The sequence below is a fragment of the Podarcis melisellensis genome (assembly GCF_964234715.1).
Source record: "Podarcis melisellensis genome assembly, chromosome: 2".
NCBI lineage: Eukaryota > Metazoa > Chordata > Lepidosauria > Squamata > Lacertidae > Podarcis > Podarcis melisellensis.
The window spans coordinates 21,209,077-21,225,596 of NC_138529.1; the positions used below are offsets into that span (position 1 = coordinate 21,209,077).

Here is a 16,520-nt window from a genome sequence, read left to right on the forward strand (position 1 = left end):
TGTGAGGCAGGCCTTTGGACATAATGCGATTCTTATAAGCTTATTGGCCCATCATACTCATTACCTCTGGTTTAGATGGCTGATGTTGCATTTTGTCTCCCTGGATAGGTTCTCCATGTCATGAGAGCTGCAATGGTCACTGCTGGGGTCCTGGTCCTAATAACTGTCAAAAATGTAAGTATTACAGTGCCTGGGACCCAGTCTCCCCCCCCCCAAACCAGGGACCTTCCAGATGTTTTTGGACTGCAGCTCCCACTATGCCCAGCCAGTATTGGAGGGCAGGTTGGAGGAGACTAACCCCTGACCCCAGGTTTGGTCCTTGGGTGAGCAACCGGGACTCTATTCTTCTCATGGCTGCTTTAAATGTGGGTTCTGTCATCTTAAACTTGGCATGGTGATAGACAGACTCCAGATTTGGAAACGAAAGCTATAGCAGCACCTGCTTTAAGCAATCTGCCTGCATATAATAGGTGATCCGTAACTTTTAACAACTGAACTACTACTGAAGAGGCCAGATGGGCAGAAAATGCTCATATGAGGGAGAACACAGTAAACAGATTTCATGATGATTTAACTCTGACAACAATGGTATACATTTAAAGCACCTGGATACCACTTTTACAGTCATGGCCTCCCCCAGAGAATCCTGGGAATGGTAGTTTATTAAAAAGTCCCAAACGCTGCAACTTTTCTTCATAGGGTCAGGGATTGCAGATGCATCATGCTATGGGAAATTTCTGTGTTGAGGGGTAGTAACTGTACCTTAAACACCGTATTTTTCACTCTATAAGACGCACTTCCCCTCCTAAAAAGTAAGGGGAAATGTGTGTGCGTCTTATGGAGTGAATGCAGGCTGCGCAGCTATCCCAGAAGCCAGAACAGCAAGAGGGATCGGTGCTTCAGGGATAGCCGCCCAAAGCCTCCTGAGCGCAGTGGGAGGCTTCGCATTGCTTTCGCTGAAGCCAGGACAGCAAGAGGGATCCATCCCTCTTGCTCTCCTGGCTTCGCTTCGCTGGAGAGGCGCTGCTCAGCTTTCCCTCTGCACAGCGCTCCTTCAGCAGCTCTCCCTTTGCTGGAGAGGCACTGAGCAGAGAGGGAGAGATTCCCCCCCCCCCTTCTGCTCCTCTAAAACTAGGTGCGTCTTACAGAGCGAAAAATACGGTAATTTTTTTTCTATGTCCACCTCCCAGGGTCTTGGGAAGGTCAGAAGAAGATGGGAGGAGCCGACTGTTAGAGTGGAGGATGGGGCGATGGCATTGACTGCTTCTCACCCAACATTTTTCTCCCCCTGCCATAGTGACCAAGACCATCTGTGCCCCCCAGTGCAATGAGCGCTGCTTTGGCCCCAACCCCAATGAATGCTGCCATGACGAATGTGCAGGAGGCTGCACTGGCCCACTGAAGACAGAGTGTTTTGTACGTAAGCAGTCTCTGTGTCCGGTCTCCTTGGGTGTGCTTTGTATGACTGGTCTGTGTTGAGGAAGGGAGACGATTGTGAGAATGGGAACAATTTGGTTTTGAGTGTACATATCTGCCCCTTTTTCCTTTTGTCCCCACAACCTGCCTGCCAGCACAACCCTCCAATCTTTTGAGCTCAGCTCCTGATCTTTAGCTTTTGCCAGAGCCTTTGTTTCCTGGGCTGCCTTGGCTTCTTTCCATGTTCAGCTACAATGATAATCTTCTTTGCAATCACAGTTTTTAACGAATATTGGGGGAAATGTGGGTTATCCTTTCACACCAAGCTCCCTATGGTGTCTCCATGGCATTAGTGCCAAGTTTTTATTGTGTTTACAGGACTGGGGGAAGAATCTAGTATGAAGTGGGTGGAAATCAGCGTTGCACTAATACAACTGATCCACCAGCGCAAGCGTTTCTGCTTCTCTGATGGAACGGTCTCCCCTCCCCTCTTCCTGCATGCTGTTTTGGGAGGTCCTCTTGCCCTTCCAGAGCACATTTGAGGATGGCGTGGGAGAGGCATGGCGGAGGAGAAGTGGAAGCCCATTGCGCTAGCGAGAGTCCAAGTGCTGGCTTTCACTAGTGCACTGGTTTAGTTGAATCTGGCTCAATGTTTCAGCTTTCGGCCTTGAATGATGGGGGTTGGGTGGGCATGATCTTACTCAGCTTTTTGTCACATGCTTTTTCAACCCCAGGCCTGCCGGCAGGTCAATGACAATGGGGCCTGTGAAACACGCTGCCCTCTTCCGTTGATCTACAACAAGCTCACCTTCCAACTGGAGCCAAACCCGGATGCCAAATACCAGTATGGTGGCGTATGCGTCAAAAACTGCCCCCGTAAGTCCTAGGTTGTGGCTATAGGGGAGAAGGGGGTGGTTGTCTCCTCTCTCTGTGTGTGATGAGTGTTCCTTTAGATTGGAATACCACTTCCTTCAGGGCCAGTTTAGGCGTTATTCCCACCACCACCACCTGCAACCCATCTGGGAAAATTGCCACAGATGTGGCAGAACTCCATTGAGGGGCCATGATGTACAAAGGCCTCTTAAGCGTTTATGCTGGCCCATGCATTGTTTTCTTGTGAACCACTTTGAGCACAGATGTACTGGTGGAAGATGCAGCATAGATATAAATTGACAGTGTCAATGACGAAGTCTAAATAAAATAATGTCTAATAAGATGTTTAATATCAATATAACCAAACACTAACAATTTGAGTATTTTATTTTAATTTTAACCTGATTGTTCCCAGATCAAGAATGAGAGAGAAGTCACAGTAGTTGAAATCACTGTTTCCCCCCCCCCCCGAAGTTTGAAAGCCTTTGGGGGTCGTCCCCCCTGTTTGTATTATGTATTATCTGTTTTTTATCTAGTATTTTTATGCTGTGAAAACTACAAGGGCGGCATACAAATTTAGTAAATATTAGTAATAGTACTAGTAATAATAATAAAAATTAATAATAATAATATAATAATAATAATCCTTTTCTCATATTAAAATGGAAGGAGACTGGATTCTTCAGTGAAAAGCTAGGAGCCCCAACACCCCATCTCTCTCCTCACAGTTACTTATGAGGTCCTGTTTTAGCCCCAAGCATCCCTAAGGGGTTTCCAGTGACTAGTTGCTCACATTTCCTTAATCTTTCCTCTGTTCTCTCTTGCCTCCTTCCCATTACTTTGCAGATAATTTTGTGGTGGATCAGAGCTTGTGCATCCGGACCTGCCCTAATCACAAAATGGAAGTGGAAAAAGGCGGCCGCAAGATCTGTGAGCCTTGCGTGGGGCTCTGCCCAAAAGGTAACACGAAGCCATAGCTTCTTCTGGCTACTGGAACAGGAAACTAAATAGGAAGGCATAACTGAGGCTCCCAGATCTTCTTCTCTGCGGAGCATATCCACCTTTCAAGTGTGAAGGTTGTGCACATGTCATGTGAGCTGCATATTTCTTCAAAGAACTTGGACAACCTGCCTGGGAAAGCCTTGGATTTTCTCTTCTGGACTTCTTTAAGAAACAAAGGTGTCATTCTATACTCGTGCGGCATTTGCCCTTAATGGGTGTGTGCAGTTAGTCCTTGGGGTACCTTGATTAAAAAAGTAAAGTGATAATTGAGCTTGATTTGTATTTGTTTTCCATTTCTGACTTTTATTAATTCCACCTCTGAAGATTTAAAGACCTCCGCTCCATATGCTGCCTGTTGAAGAGACTCTGTGAATAGACACATGACTTGTTCTTAGGATTTTCTTTTACATATTCTGTCTATGTACAAAAGAGGCTTTATACCCTCTTCCTGTAGCTTATTCCACAGGAAATATAATATGATATTTATATTTGTTCAGTTGTACTTTATTGATTTCTCCCCCCTTTCTTTTTCCTGCTGTACAACCTCATTGAAAAGTTTTTTTAAAAATACATATATAAACTTGGGACTGATCCGAATTACCAAGTCATTTTTGCCTATTCCATTAGCTCTGGAGGCCTGTTAGGGAGCTGTGTGGAGAGACGTTAAGCTGGTAGCTTTCACCTCTTTGAAACATTCAACCCTGACCCCCTGCCTTGTTTCCAGCATGTGAAGGGACTGGAATTGGAAGCAAGTATCAGACAGTGGATTCTAGCAATATTGACAGCTTTATCAACTGCACAAAAATCTTGGGCAACCTGGACTTCCTTATCACTGGTCTTGTAGGGTAAGTATGCACGGATTGTTCTCTACACTAGGATATAACTTCTTGTGAGTTGGGACACTAGGTAACAGCAGTGCAGCAGTAGCACTACTCAATCTACCAAACTGATTGGTGCTTGTTCAGCATATATAATGGATTGGGTACTATCCCATTCTTCGATTTTATTTAATAAATATTGTGAGTATAATTTGGAGGCCATATCTAAGGGGCTAGTAGGTCTATAGTTGTGGTAATAATAATTTTATTATTTATACCCCGCACATCTGGCTCGGTTTCCCCACAGCCACTCTGGGTGTCTTACAACATATCTAAAAGCATCAGTCCTTAGAAACTTCCATAAACAGGGCTGTCTTCAGATGTCTTCTGAAAGTCAGATAGTTGTTTATTTCCTTGAAATCTGAAGGCAGGGCGTTCCACAAGAAGAGTGCCACTACCGAGAAGACCCTCTGTCTGGTTCCCTGTAACTTTGCTTCTTGCAGTGAGGGAACCAGCAGTAGACCCCCCCAGGAGAGGACCTCAGTATCTGCGCCAGGCATAGGCAAACTCGGTGATCCCTGACCACTGATCCTGTTAGCTATGGATGATGGGAGTTGTAGTCCCAAAACATCTGGAGGGCTGAGTTTGCCTGTGCCTGGTCTGGCTGAGCAATGGGGGTGGAGACGCTCCTTCAGAGATACTGGGCCGAGGCCGTTTAGGGCTTTAGAGATCAGCACCAACACTTTGAATTGTGCTTGGAAACATACTGGGAGCCATTGAAGATCCTTTAGGACTGGTGCTATTTGGTCCCGGTGGCCACTCCCAATCACCAGACTAGTTGTAGACATCACATCTCTTTTATTGCAGAGGTGCTAAATACGCCATATCGGCTCCACCTTTGGCAGGTACTGACTGGGGCACCTTTTCCTTTAATGGGCTAACTGACAACCAGGATGATTAGCTGGGGGTTCTTTTTGTGGCTTGTGGCTTGCAGCTTGTGATCTCAGCACAGTCACAATGTTCTCACAGCCATGTAAATAACATGCAGGGATTACCATCCTCTGGTATGTCATCATGCATAGCAGCTCTTGAAGAAAAAGGCTGGTTCTACTTTGAGGTTGTCCGCTAGTTCTGACCATTCCTGCTCTTGTTCTGCAGAGACCGCTGGCACAACATAGCTCCCCTGGACCCAGAAAAACTCAACATCTTCCAGACTGTGCGAGAGATCACAGGTGAACTGGGGTGCAGGGAACTCTCTGTGTCATGAGCAATGTGGGTTGTAAAAAAGGACTCTGTCCCTTTCGATCACTGTGGGTGAGTGGCTCCCGTGTCCGAGAAACTGGTCAAATTGCCTGCCCTGGATGGGGCTGCAATCCCCACAAAAGTGGAGTTTTTGCAGGTGCATCTGGGTCCAGCTTTGCCACTGGAAGCCCAGGTAGGCTGTGGTTCAAAGCACCCCTTTACCAGCTTAAACTTCTACAACAGCTATGACCATTCCTGGACCAGGAAAACTTGCCCACAGTAGTTCACACACTTGTTATTTCATATTCAGATGACCACAGTGTGCTTTACATTGGGCTTTTCTTGTGCTTGATCTGGAAGCACATGACGCCTCTGCTTAGAGACCTGCACCAGTTGCCGATTTGCTACCGGGCCAAGTTCAAAGTTTTACTATTAGTATGTACAGTCTCGGAAAATTTGGGACCAGTTTACCTGTGCAATTGTCCAGGCCCACTCAACCGCTTTGGTCTGCAGAGCTGGCGCTGTTACAAGGTGCCATATAATACTTGTCCCACATTTTAAAGAAATTGATCTTTTAAAGCTCATCCACAGTTGCTTTCTGCCCTGTGCTTTGTAGGCACAGGTTCCACACTTTAAAGCACCATGTCCTAGTGCTCCCCCCCCATCCAGAGAAACCTGTTCTTTATCCCTGAATTGGAACAAATGGCGTGTCAAGGAAGTGGCTAAAACCACCTCTCAGGTTCGTCCCAGATAGGGAATTAAATAAGAAGCACAACCACTTTTCAAGCAAGACAGTACCATTTTACAGTGGTACCTCTGGTTACGAACTTAATTCATTCCGGAGGTCCGTTCTTAACCTGAAACTGTTCTTAACCTGAGGTACCACTTTAGCTAATGGGGCCTCCCGCTGCTGCCCCACTGCGGCCACGCGATTTCTGTTCTCATCCTGAAGCAAAGTTCTTAACCCGAAGTACTATTTCTGGGTTAGCGGAGTCTGTAACCTGAAGCATCTGTAACCCGAGGTACCATTGTATTAACTTTACCGCAATAAAGGACAGTCCCATAAGTGATGGGTACTGTAATGACTGCAGGTTTCACACAGCTTTCAAACATCATATGTCATACTAATAACTTCCCCGTTGTCCATTCCACATCACCCATGACACAACATCTCCATGTTTTGGTCAGAATAATCCTACACGCTTGCACACACACATGCATTGAATTTTCTGAAATAGCTAATGACCTTCATTGCTATGCATATTCCTTATCCTATTAGCTCACTAGCTACCATTCACCCTTCACTGTGCCTCTGCAGTACACACGGCATTAAATAAACAACCCTTTGCCCATCACTGCATCAGCATATGGTCAAGAGTAAGCAGGCTTTGTCCTGGGCAATCCATTGCTCCTATTTCACAATTATACTATTTCAGGGATTTTAGAGTGACTTGCGGGGTGCAATAGCAGGGGGTAAAGCATTTTCTCCTTCACACAAATGGATTGCCCATTTGCTCCAATTCAGCGGTAAAGAGCGGGTTTTCGCAGGGAAAGCACAGGACTGAAAGAAAACAAAACATAAAAAGAGCCTTCGAACATGGCACTCTAAATTGTGGAGCTGTGTCTGGAAACGCAGCATGGATGGAAGTCTGAATGAGCCTTATATTTTGGAGCTCCCTGCCTATTAACACCAGACAGGTGCCTTCAATGTCCCCTTTGCAGTGCCCGCTAAAAACATTATTTATTTAGGCAAGCCTATCCAGACACCTAGAATGTTGATGTGCATTTTAATCTGGTTTTTAGCTTACCATTGGTTTCAATTATTTTTTTAATGTATTAAAAGTTGGGTGGTTTTTTTTACCTGCTTATGTTCATTCTTTTCTGGAAAGCGCTTTGAGGTTTTTGGGTTTTTTGTTTTTGACAATCAAGACCTATATAAATAATAAAACGTTTGATATGGTACCCAGTGTGATTTTAATATATAAGCAGGAAGAGTAGATAGAAATTTAGAGAGTGGTAATATGGCATGTGAGTTGAGAAGGGACTGTGGAATGCTGGGGAAAGCCCAAGATATCCTATCCTTGCTCTTTGTTCACCGGGGGGGAGAAGCTGCTGGGTTCAGATTCTTTCCCAAGCCTGCCTGGGACTGGGCTGAGATTGAGCCAGTGCAGGTTGTGATTGACCCCAGCCTGGGTGGGGCAGGAGCAGCCTAGGAACTCTCAGATCAATGTATTTTTTTTAAAAGATATTTATTAAAGTTTTCAAGAAATTATATTGAGTAAAAACAAAGAAAAGAAAAGAAGAGAACAGAAAAAACAATAAGACAAACATACATACAAAACGAATACAATAACAGGTATAATTTCAATCCCTTATAGTCATATAACTTACTTTCCCGACCTCCTCATACCTCCCCTCTCTGTATTCCAATCTCTAATCAAGCCAATTCAGCAAATCCTTCCCCTAATTTCTGTTTGATTTTTGATCTTTCTTGTCTTAATTACATAATCATTACAGCTAGAAACCCCTTAATTTCTAAATCAACATCGTTCTAACATTCAATAATTTTGCAATGTTTCTTAAGATAGTCCTTAAATTTCTTCCAATCTTCTTCCGCCATCTCTTTTCCCTGGTCTCGGATTCTGCCGGTCATTTCTGCCAGTCCCATATAGTCTATAACCTTCATCTGCCATTCTTCCACGGTGGGTAAATCTTGTGTCTTCCAATACTTTGCGATAAGTATTCTTGCTGCTGTTGTAGCGTACATAAAAAATGTTCTATCCTTCTTTAACACCAATTGGCCTACCATACCCATTGATCTTAGAGCAATGTAGATCCCACAGTGCACTGCAAGAAGAAATAGGCAGGTGTCCTGCTAGAAAGGGGAGCTTGCAAAAAAGCAGTACAGTACAGCACTCCTTGAGAGTGGTATCCGCTGTATGCCTATGTGGAAGCTGGAGGAAATAGTGGCATTTGTATACACTTGAGCCCAGAAGGTGGTGTAGAGACCAGAGAGCTAAGGACTCTGGAGGTGATGGGAGAATGCTTAGGGGAAATTGCACCAGAGATCACTGACCTTGCACCCTTTATCCTAGGTTACCTGAACATCCAGTCGTGGCCCAAACACATGCACAACTTCAGCGTCTTCTCCAACTTGGAAATCATAGGTGGACGCAGCTTGTATAAGTAAGAATTGCTCTCTTGGTCAACCCTCCTTCACCTTGCTTGCGAGTCGCAGAAGGAGTCTTAGGGCTTCATTGTTCTGGTGATGCCTAAGGCTACCTGTGGAACAGCTGCTGTTTTAATGCCATTCTGAAAAGTCAAAGCATTAAGAGCAGATGAATCTGGGAACTAATCACCTCCCCACCTAAATCCATGCTTCTGTATATGTTGTGCAGGGCTTGGTAGACAGCAGGGCCGGATTTGGACCTCAGTCTGCCAGTTGCTCCTGCTTGTTGTACAGGCAGACAGAGTCGCAAACCATAGATACTAGCTGTTCCTTCCCAGCCACAAACCATAGTCCCCATTCCTCCTCTTCTTGAGGCTGACACTTTGGTTTGTGCTTTTCCTAGCCGTGGCTTTTCGCTGCTGATCATGAAGAACATGAATGTGACTTCTTTGGACTTCCGCTCGCTTAGGGAGATCAGTGCCGGCAAGGTCTACATCGCCGAGAACCGGCAGCTTTGCTATTACAACACGGTTAACTGGGAACGTCTCTCCCGCCGGCGTTCGGACCTTGACATCAAGAGCAACAAACCTGCCAGGAAATGCAGTGAGTGGGCAAGCTGTAGATAAGGGAGCCTGGAATTAGGGGACTTGTTGCTTGTTGCACTAGGCCGCATTGCCACCAGCAAAACCAAACAACTCCTTTAAAGGAGTTTCAACATTCTCTTATCCTTGTAGAGGGCTCAGTCACTCTCTCACTGTGTAGTAGATGCCACAGAACTCTGGTAGGGTGCAAACAGCACATGATTGGAATGTGGAAAATATGAAAACAACAAGAAGTGGGCAGAAATATAACTATGTGAGAGGAGTTCTTCAGAGGTCCAGAATATGGGAAGTCTGTATGAAATTTAATAATTAATAATTTGGATTGTAATTTGGTTTTTTAATTTTATTTTATTTTTTTTGAATTGGATTATGATTTGATTTGTTATAAATTGGATGTTCTTAATGGAAAATTTATAAAAATTATTTACAAACAAACAAAAACAGTTCTTATGGAGAGGAATTCAAGGCAGCTGTGTGGCAAGTGTTCCTTCAGCACAAGCATTTTGCCAGGTGAAACAATTCCCCTCTCCTTCCCTGCATAGTGTGCTGGGGGTTCTATCAACCACCCCCTCCCTGCCAGCCGATTTCAGGACATGGGGGGGGGGAACCCCATGCACTACTGGAAGTCCTTGTGTGGGTTTCCGCTAACGGGATTCAAATTAGTTGAATCCCACCCATATGTTCCAGTGGCAAAACAATTGTGCAGTCTCCATTGTGCTCTGTTTCCTTGGCTTATGCTACCTGCCCATCTGAGCAACTCAGTGCATAGGAGTCAGTGACTTGGCCACTGCAACATCAGAGCAGATGCTTGCTGCTGGATACCACTTGGACTGTGAACATGCTAGTTCATGGGTAGGCAAACTTAAGGCCTGGGGGTCGGATCCGGCCCAATCGCCTTCTAAATCCGGCCCACAGACAGTCCGGGAATCAGCGTGTTTTTACATTAGAATGTGTCCTTTTATTTAAAATGCATCTCTGGGTTATTTGTGGGGCATAGGAATTCATTCATTTTCCCAAAAAAATATAGTCCGGCCCCCCACAAGGTCTGAGGGACAGTGGACCGGCCCCCAGCTGAAAAAGTTTGCTGACGCCTGTGCTAGTTTGTATTAACTGGAATAAAGTTGTTTCTGTGGACAGACATCTAGAGAATCGTACCCCTGCTATAGCCAAATGATGTTGGGTTTAAAATAGTAAATCTATGATTTTCCCCCTTTTGTTGGTTTGTCCACAGATGGGTCAGGGAGGTGGGAAAGGGACTTGAAGCATATTCCTTCCAGGTAGCACATGCCCCTCCCCACAACTTAAAATGGGGCCCTGGTCCCAGATGTGATCCAGGCACTCTGTTTCTCTCCCAGCCCAAGAGGGGAAGGTCTGTCATCCTCTTTGCTCCACCGATGGCTGTTGGGGTCCTGATCCAGATCAGTGTGTCTCCTGCCTTAACTACAGCCGTGATGGAACCTGTGTTGACTCCTGCAGCTTCTATGAGGGGTAAGAAATAGCCAGCCATGGACACTTGCTTCTCTTTTTGCCTTCTCGTTCCACCCTGGCCCCAAGTGTGTAACTCCTCTCCTTTCCTGCTCTGCTCTGCGTAGGGATGTTCGAGAATTTGCACAAGATGGGGCGTGCTTCCCATGTCACCCGCAGTGCCAGAAGATTGAAGGAGGCCTAACCTGCAATGGATCGGTATGGCAATGTCACACAGCTTCTCTGGGGTGGTGGGGAAGGGTTGGTGGGGTGGCAAAGAACTGTGTGCCTTTTATATCCAACCTTTGCAGATGATGATAATGATAAGGATGATGATGATGATACTACTACTACTACTACTACTACTACTAATTTATTTATTTATACCCCGTCCGTCTGGCTGGGTTTCTCCAGCCACTCTGGGCGGCTTCCAACAAAATATTAAAATACAATAGTCTATAAAACATTAAAAGCTTCCCTAAACAGGGCTGCCTTCAGATGTCTTCTAAAAGTCTGGTAGTTGTTTTTTCTCTTTGACATCTGGTGGGAGGGCGTTCCACAGGGCAGGTGCCACTACTGAGAAGGCCCTCTGCCTGGTTCCCTGTAACTTGGCTTCTCGCAGCGAGGGAATCACCAGAAGGCTCTCGGCACTGCACCTCGGTGTCTGGGCGGAATGATGTGGGTGGAGATGCTCCTTCAGGTACAGTGGGTCAAGGGCGTTTAGGGCTTTAAAGGTGAGCTTCAACACTTTGCATTGTGCTTGGAAATGTACTGGGAGCCAGTGTAGGTCTTTCAAGACTGGTGTTATGTGTTCTTGTTATGTTCGATGCAGCTTGGAACACATAAAATAATGTGAAAGTGTTGCAATTAAGCTATATGCTTTTCCTAAACAGATTCCATCTTTCCTGAAAGCCAGGAAACTAGAGCTCAAATGAACCACTTCTGGGAGGTTATTTCATAGCTCTGGGGACACAGCAACAAAGGCCCTGCTTCTCTCTTAGTGATAACACTTGGAGCAGTGCCTGTGTTCCAATATCTTATCAGGTACTAGGTCTTCTTTGGAAAGTAATGACCTTTGAGGTATAGGTTTCAGGCTGTGGGATCAGGTCCTACTCCAGTACATCTTGCCTGCCTCTTTGTTACATTGCTTTCTTTTTAAGCACTGGGCCAGCTGTACAAGTGTTGCAAGCAATTGCTTGGGGGGGGGGGGTAATGACATACTTTTAGGATCGCACTTACTCTATAGTATAAAGGGCCGAGGAAAGTGGATGCAGAGAGGCGTGCCCACACCCATTGTTTCATTTTATATATATTTATAAACTTATTTCCCAAAGCTCAAAACCAGTGAGCGGATCGTAACAAAAACATACAGCATTGTGAAACAGTAAAACACAAAAACACACAAGAAATTACAAAGAAGTATCTGCAGAACAAAACAAATTGAGGCAAATCCCTGCTGGAAAAGAGACGTTTTGCAGAGGCTTTCAAAATCCAACAAAGATGCAGATTGTTATTCCTCATCAGGAAGACGATTCCAAAATCACAAAGTCCCTGCTTCTGGCTGCCGCCACCTTTATTTAATGAATGGAGCAGCTTTCAGGGCCAGATGACCCAGATCTCAACCAGATTAAATGCAGGGAAGGGTACCCAGGTTTCCCTGTCACTTTGCAAGGCAATATTAGGGCTTACATTTCAGGCCACAGGCTGCAGATTCTTGGGTGGCCGAACACCTTGGGATATTCCTAGTTTTCCTCCTGCTAGTTATGGAAAGTTCAAACCATGCAGACATCTGTGGAGGGAATGCTAGAGATTACTTTTACTGAAAGCTTTATTTACAGTTTCAGAAAGAATAGGGAATGACGCAGGCACTGCTAAGTCCAAGGTCACATTCAGTATGTTTTCCTCAGATGCCAGGGGTTGAACCCGGGTTCTTCTGCATTCAAAGCAGTTGATCTATCACTGAGCTGTCTCCTCAACTCACCTCCTCTTGCTCCTCAGGGTGCTGATGCCTGTATGCATTGTGCTAACTACCAGGATGGGCCGCACTGTGTAGAAAACTGCCCTGCAGGCATCGTAGGGGTAAAGGGGCTCATCTTCAAGTTCCCCTATGCCAACAATGAGTGCCGGTCGTGCCATGAGAACTGCACGCAGGGGTAAGTGAGAAATCAGGAGTTTCAGCAATAATACCTAATTTATTTCCATAGTATGTTGCATGCAGATAGCATCACCGTAATGTGCAGCCGAGTGACTTGTGTTTTGAAAAGAAGTAAATGATCAGGGAAGGGAAAAGATAAGTGAAGAAGAACCAACAGTACCTGTTCTGTAAAAGCACGTGTGGACTATTAAAAACAACAACATTGCAGTCAAATGAAATCGTGGGCGGGATTTGAGATAAAAGCAGAGGAAGAAAAATGACAAAATAATTGTAGAGAAATGTTCGGCAATAGATAAAGATATAATGCAGTGGAAAAGGTTTGGGTAAAAACACTGTGAGAAACCGCCTTACAAGACAGTGTATTTGATTTGAAGGTAATTGTGAAAACGTTTGAAAAATTTAATAATATATATAATATATATAATATATATGTATGTATGTATGTATGTATGAGAATTGTTAGTGAATGTGTTGCATCAATATGACACTATAAAATCATTGCACACATTTGAACCCTCACCAGCTACAGTTGAAATGCTATTGCAGCTAAGAGAGCAAAACGAACACTTTTAAATTATGCCTGTCAGCCTAAATCATAGTCGTCAACTGGAGGTGAGTGGTGTGTTATATGGTTTTCTGTCTATTGCAGACGGAAACGGGGGTTTGTGGTTTTTACTTTCCTGCTAGAGGCTGTTTCCCTAGATTCTTGGATTCTCTGTCTCCCAGGATAATTATTGGATTTCATTTCTTATAGGTGTGATGGACCACAGCTTGAAGATTGCTTCATGGAGGAACTGCCTGTTCACAGGTACCTATCAGCACCCCTTCACCTAGTGAGGGTGCGGGGATAGCTTTATAAATTGCATGCACACACACCCCAGTGTGCTTACTCTTACAGATTACAAATACCAAGAGGAGATCTTATCTCCATGAAGCTCAATGGCAGAGCAGCATATTTGCATTCAAGTTCCTAGGTTCCATCCCTTACCTACCTTAAAAGGTAGCCGTGAGGATGGTTGAAATAATGTGCATAGAGCACTTTGAACACTTAAAAGCTGTTATATAAAAACTAAAAAATGTTGCTATTGTTGTGTTAACATGGACTAAAGCCACTGGAGACCAGATAAAGTCTTTCTTCTAAGGGTTTGCCTCTGGCACCTGGTATTTAACATCAACAGCTTCTGTGTACTGCTTAGCCCATAGCATAGCTTCTAATGTCTAGTTAAGATATTCCTGCTTGAAGCTATCAAATTGCAGGATTTTTCAAATGGTTTGGCCTTTTCCCCCAAATTATGTCAAAGGCTTTTAATCAAATTATTTCTCTCCTTGCCCCCACCCCCGTCCTTTTCTGCCTCCTTTCTCAGCCGGGGGGGGGGGGGCACCTGTTTTTTAAGTTGCTTTTCGAAACTGAAACATGAATCCTTTCCCAAATTCACCCTATTTCAGACGCCGGTGCTTTAAGGAGCTGCCGTCTTAAGCCTGCCAAAACTTCAGCAGGCCAAGGCAGGGAAACCGGCCAAGATCGCAGCCTTTCTCTCTCGCTGCCATTTGTTGCCACCTTTTTATGGTCCTTCCACTGAGGAGGCAGGCTCTTGTGTCAACAAAGGGGTCTCAGACACTCAGGCTGGTCAGAAAGAACATAAAAAGAACTTGCAGGCTATTGATTGTAGAGGGAGAACTAAAAAAATATATAATTATCTGCCTCACCCAATGGATGCTTGAAAGGGCTATTCCCCTCAACCGTACTCCCACCTTTCTTTTCCCTTCACAATCACACCCCTGCTCTCTCCCACCAATGCCAGTTTGCCTGGAGGCCTTTGTGGGCGGCATGAAAGGAGGGCAGGGCCGCAGCAGGCCTCTGCCTGTCGCTGGAGGGAGTGGATCCTTGGGCTTTGATCTCCTTCCTGCACTCTTTTCCTCCCTTACGAGGCGGAGGAAGCTCCCACCACCACGTGAACATTCCTTTTGCTGCCCCTCTTCCAATGCCCTCTGTGCGAATTGTCCTGTGAATATGGGACACGATGAGAAAAAAGCATTTGAGGGCCGCATCGCAACGCGACAGGGGAAAATAAGCCCCTATGATATGGAGCTTTGTTTGGCCAAGGAAAGGACTTGCCTTTCATGACATTGTAGCTTTAGCGTGCTTGCATGTTCCTTGGGTTTTGTTTGCATTTTGTAACTCGTATTGAGCCTCTGGGACATGGGGTGGGTTGTGGGGAATAATGAAGATTGGCACAGGGCCAGCTCTGGGATGAAAGGACTGCCAGTTGCAAAAGTCCTGCAGAAGGACAGGCAGAACCATTGCCAATTCCTTCAACGTTGGGGAGGTTTAGGACACCGAGAAACACTGAAGAGAATTTACCTCTGGTGGCTGCACCTCTGCTTCATGCGCCAAACACATGGTTCTTGTTGTACTGATGCATCTTGCTGTCACCAGGACTTGCTGTCACCCATCTTTAGTAGGCACTGTGTGAAAAATGATTATGAGTATTATTATTCTGCAGCATTCAACCAGATTTTGTACCAAGGAGGGAAAATTTGGATACTTCTGTGACTTAGATCAACAATGCTTAGTATACATCTCTGTGCATTTCACATTTATTATTCTCAATGACCCTTGAAAGGTTGATCAGATTTATCCCCCTCCCAATCAAGCTAAGCCCATTTCTCTCTATTTGCCCATTTATTCTGCCTCTTCTAATCATTGGAGGAGCAAGGAACTATGGAAAAAGTCTGGCCCTCATTTATGAGGAAGGTGCTGTGGGTGGTGCTGTGGGTTAAACCACAGAGCCTAGGGCTTGCCGATCAGAAGGTCAGCAGTTCGAATCCCCGCGACGGGTTGAGCTCCTGTTGCTCAGTCCCTTCTCCTGCCAACCCAGCAGTTCGAAAGCACGTCAAAGTACAAGTAGATAAATAGGTACCGCTCTGGCGGGAAGGTAAACGGCATTTCCATGCGCTGCTCTGGTTCGCCAGAAGCGGCTTAGTCATGCCGGCCACATGACCCGGAAGCTGTACACCGTCTCCCTCGGCCAATAAAGCGAGATGAGCGCCACAACCCCAGAGTCGGCCACGACTGGACCTAATGGTCAGGGGTCATTTTACACACACACACACACACACACACACACATAAAGGTGGGATTATCAGATGCTTGCTACTAATTCTTGTGCTTCCGCCATGCTCGTGCAGAACTGTGACATGTGCACAGACTTCACTATTAGTAACGCCTGGCATCTGCATTCCAGGGTAGCTCCAACAGTGATTGCTTTGACGGTTGTGGGCTGCCTCTTTGCCATGTGTTCCTGCATCTTACTCACCTTTCTGTATTGCCGTGGCAAGAAGATTCAGAAGAAGCGAGCCATGCGCAGATACCTGGAGAGAGGAGAGGTGAGACTGTAAACTTGTGTCACCCCACACACACCTTGGGACATTTGGGTTTTGGGGGCCATTGCTCTGACCCAGCTTTGAACATATGGCAGTATGTGGGTGAGCTGTTATCCAGGAGTCTGATTGTGGGCTCTTTCCATTGAGGGACACTGGGCATGAAGGAGAAATAGGGGCAATGAAATAAGACTTTATTTGTAGCTTAGCATCTTCTGGAATTAAGAGTGCCTGTTCAATGGGTCTTTTATAGAATTAGAAAATCCTCTTCATTGCTTCTGTGAACTCCAGTAGAAAGTAAGGGTTAGCTTAAGTGTTTGAAAGGATTTCACAGATGGGTTTGTTTGGCACCACAGTTGTATCTAGCAGCTGTGCTAGACCTAGCTGCAGACAGACAG

General features: G+C 45.3%; 1 protein-coding gene across 1 annotated transcript in view; it reads left to right on the plus strand.

Moving 5' to 3' along the window:
• Positions 1 to 16,520, plus strand: part of ERBB3 (erb-b2 receptor tyrosine kinase 3) — a 90,577-nt gene that overhangs the window by 60,994 nt on the left and 13,063 nt on the right. Inside the window, exons 5-17 of the mRNA XM_081898510.1 lie at positions 109 to 174; positions 1,298 to 1,416; positions 2,151 to 2,292; positions 3,136 to 3,249; positions 4,016 to 4,136; positions 5,268 to 5,341; positions 8,447 to 8,537; positions 8,924 to 9,123; positions 10,478 to 10,610; positions 10,715 to 10,805; positions 12,585 to 12,739; positions 13,496 to 13,549; positions 15,987 to 16,128. Coding sequence (XP_081754636.1) covers positions 109 to 174; positions 1,298 to 1,416; positions 2,151 to 2,292; positions 3,136 to 3,249; positions 4,016 to 4,136; positions 5,268 to 5,341; positions 8,447 to 8,537; positions 8,924 to 9,123; positions 10,478 to 10,610; positions 10,715 to 10,805; positions 12,585 to 12,739; positions 13,496 to 13,549; positions 15,987 to 16,128 — 1,502 coding nt within the window. The remainder of the gene's footprint in view (positions 1 to 108; positions 175 to 1,297; positions 1,417 to 2,150; positions 2,293 to 3,135; positions 3,250 to 4,015; positions 4,137 to 5,267; positions 5,342 to 8,446; positions 8,538 to 8,923; positions 9,124 to 10,477; positions 10,611 to 10,714; positions 10,806 to 12,584; positions 12,740 to 13,495; positions 13,550 to 15,986; positions 16,129 to 16,520) is intronic.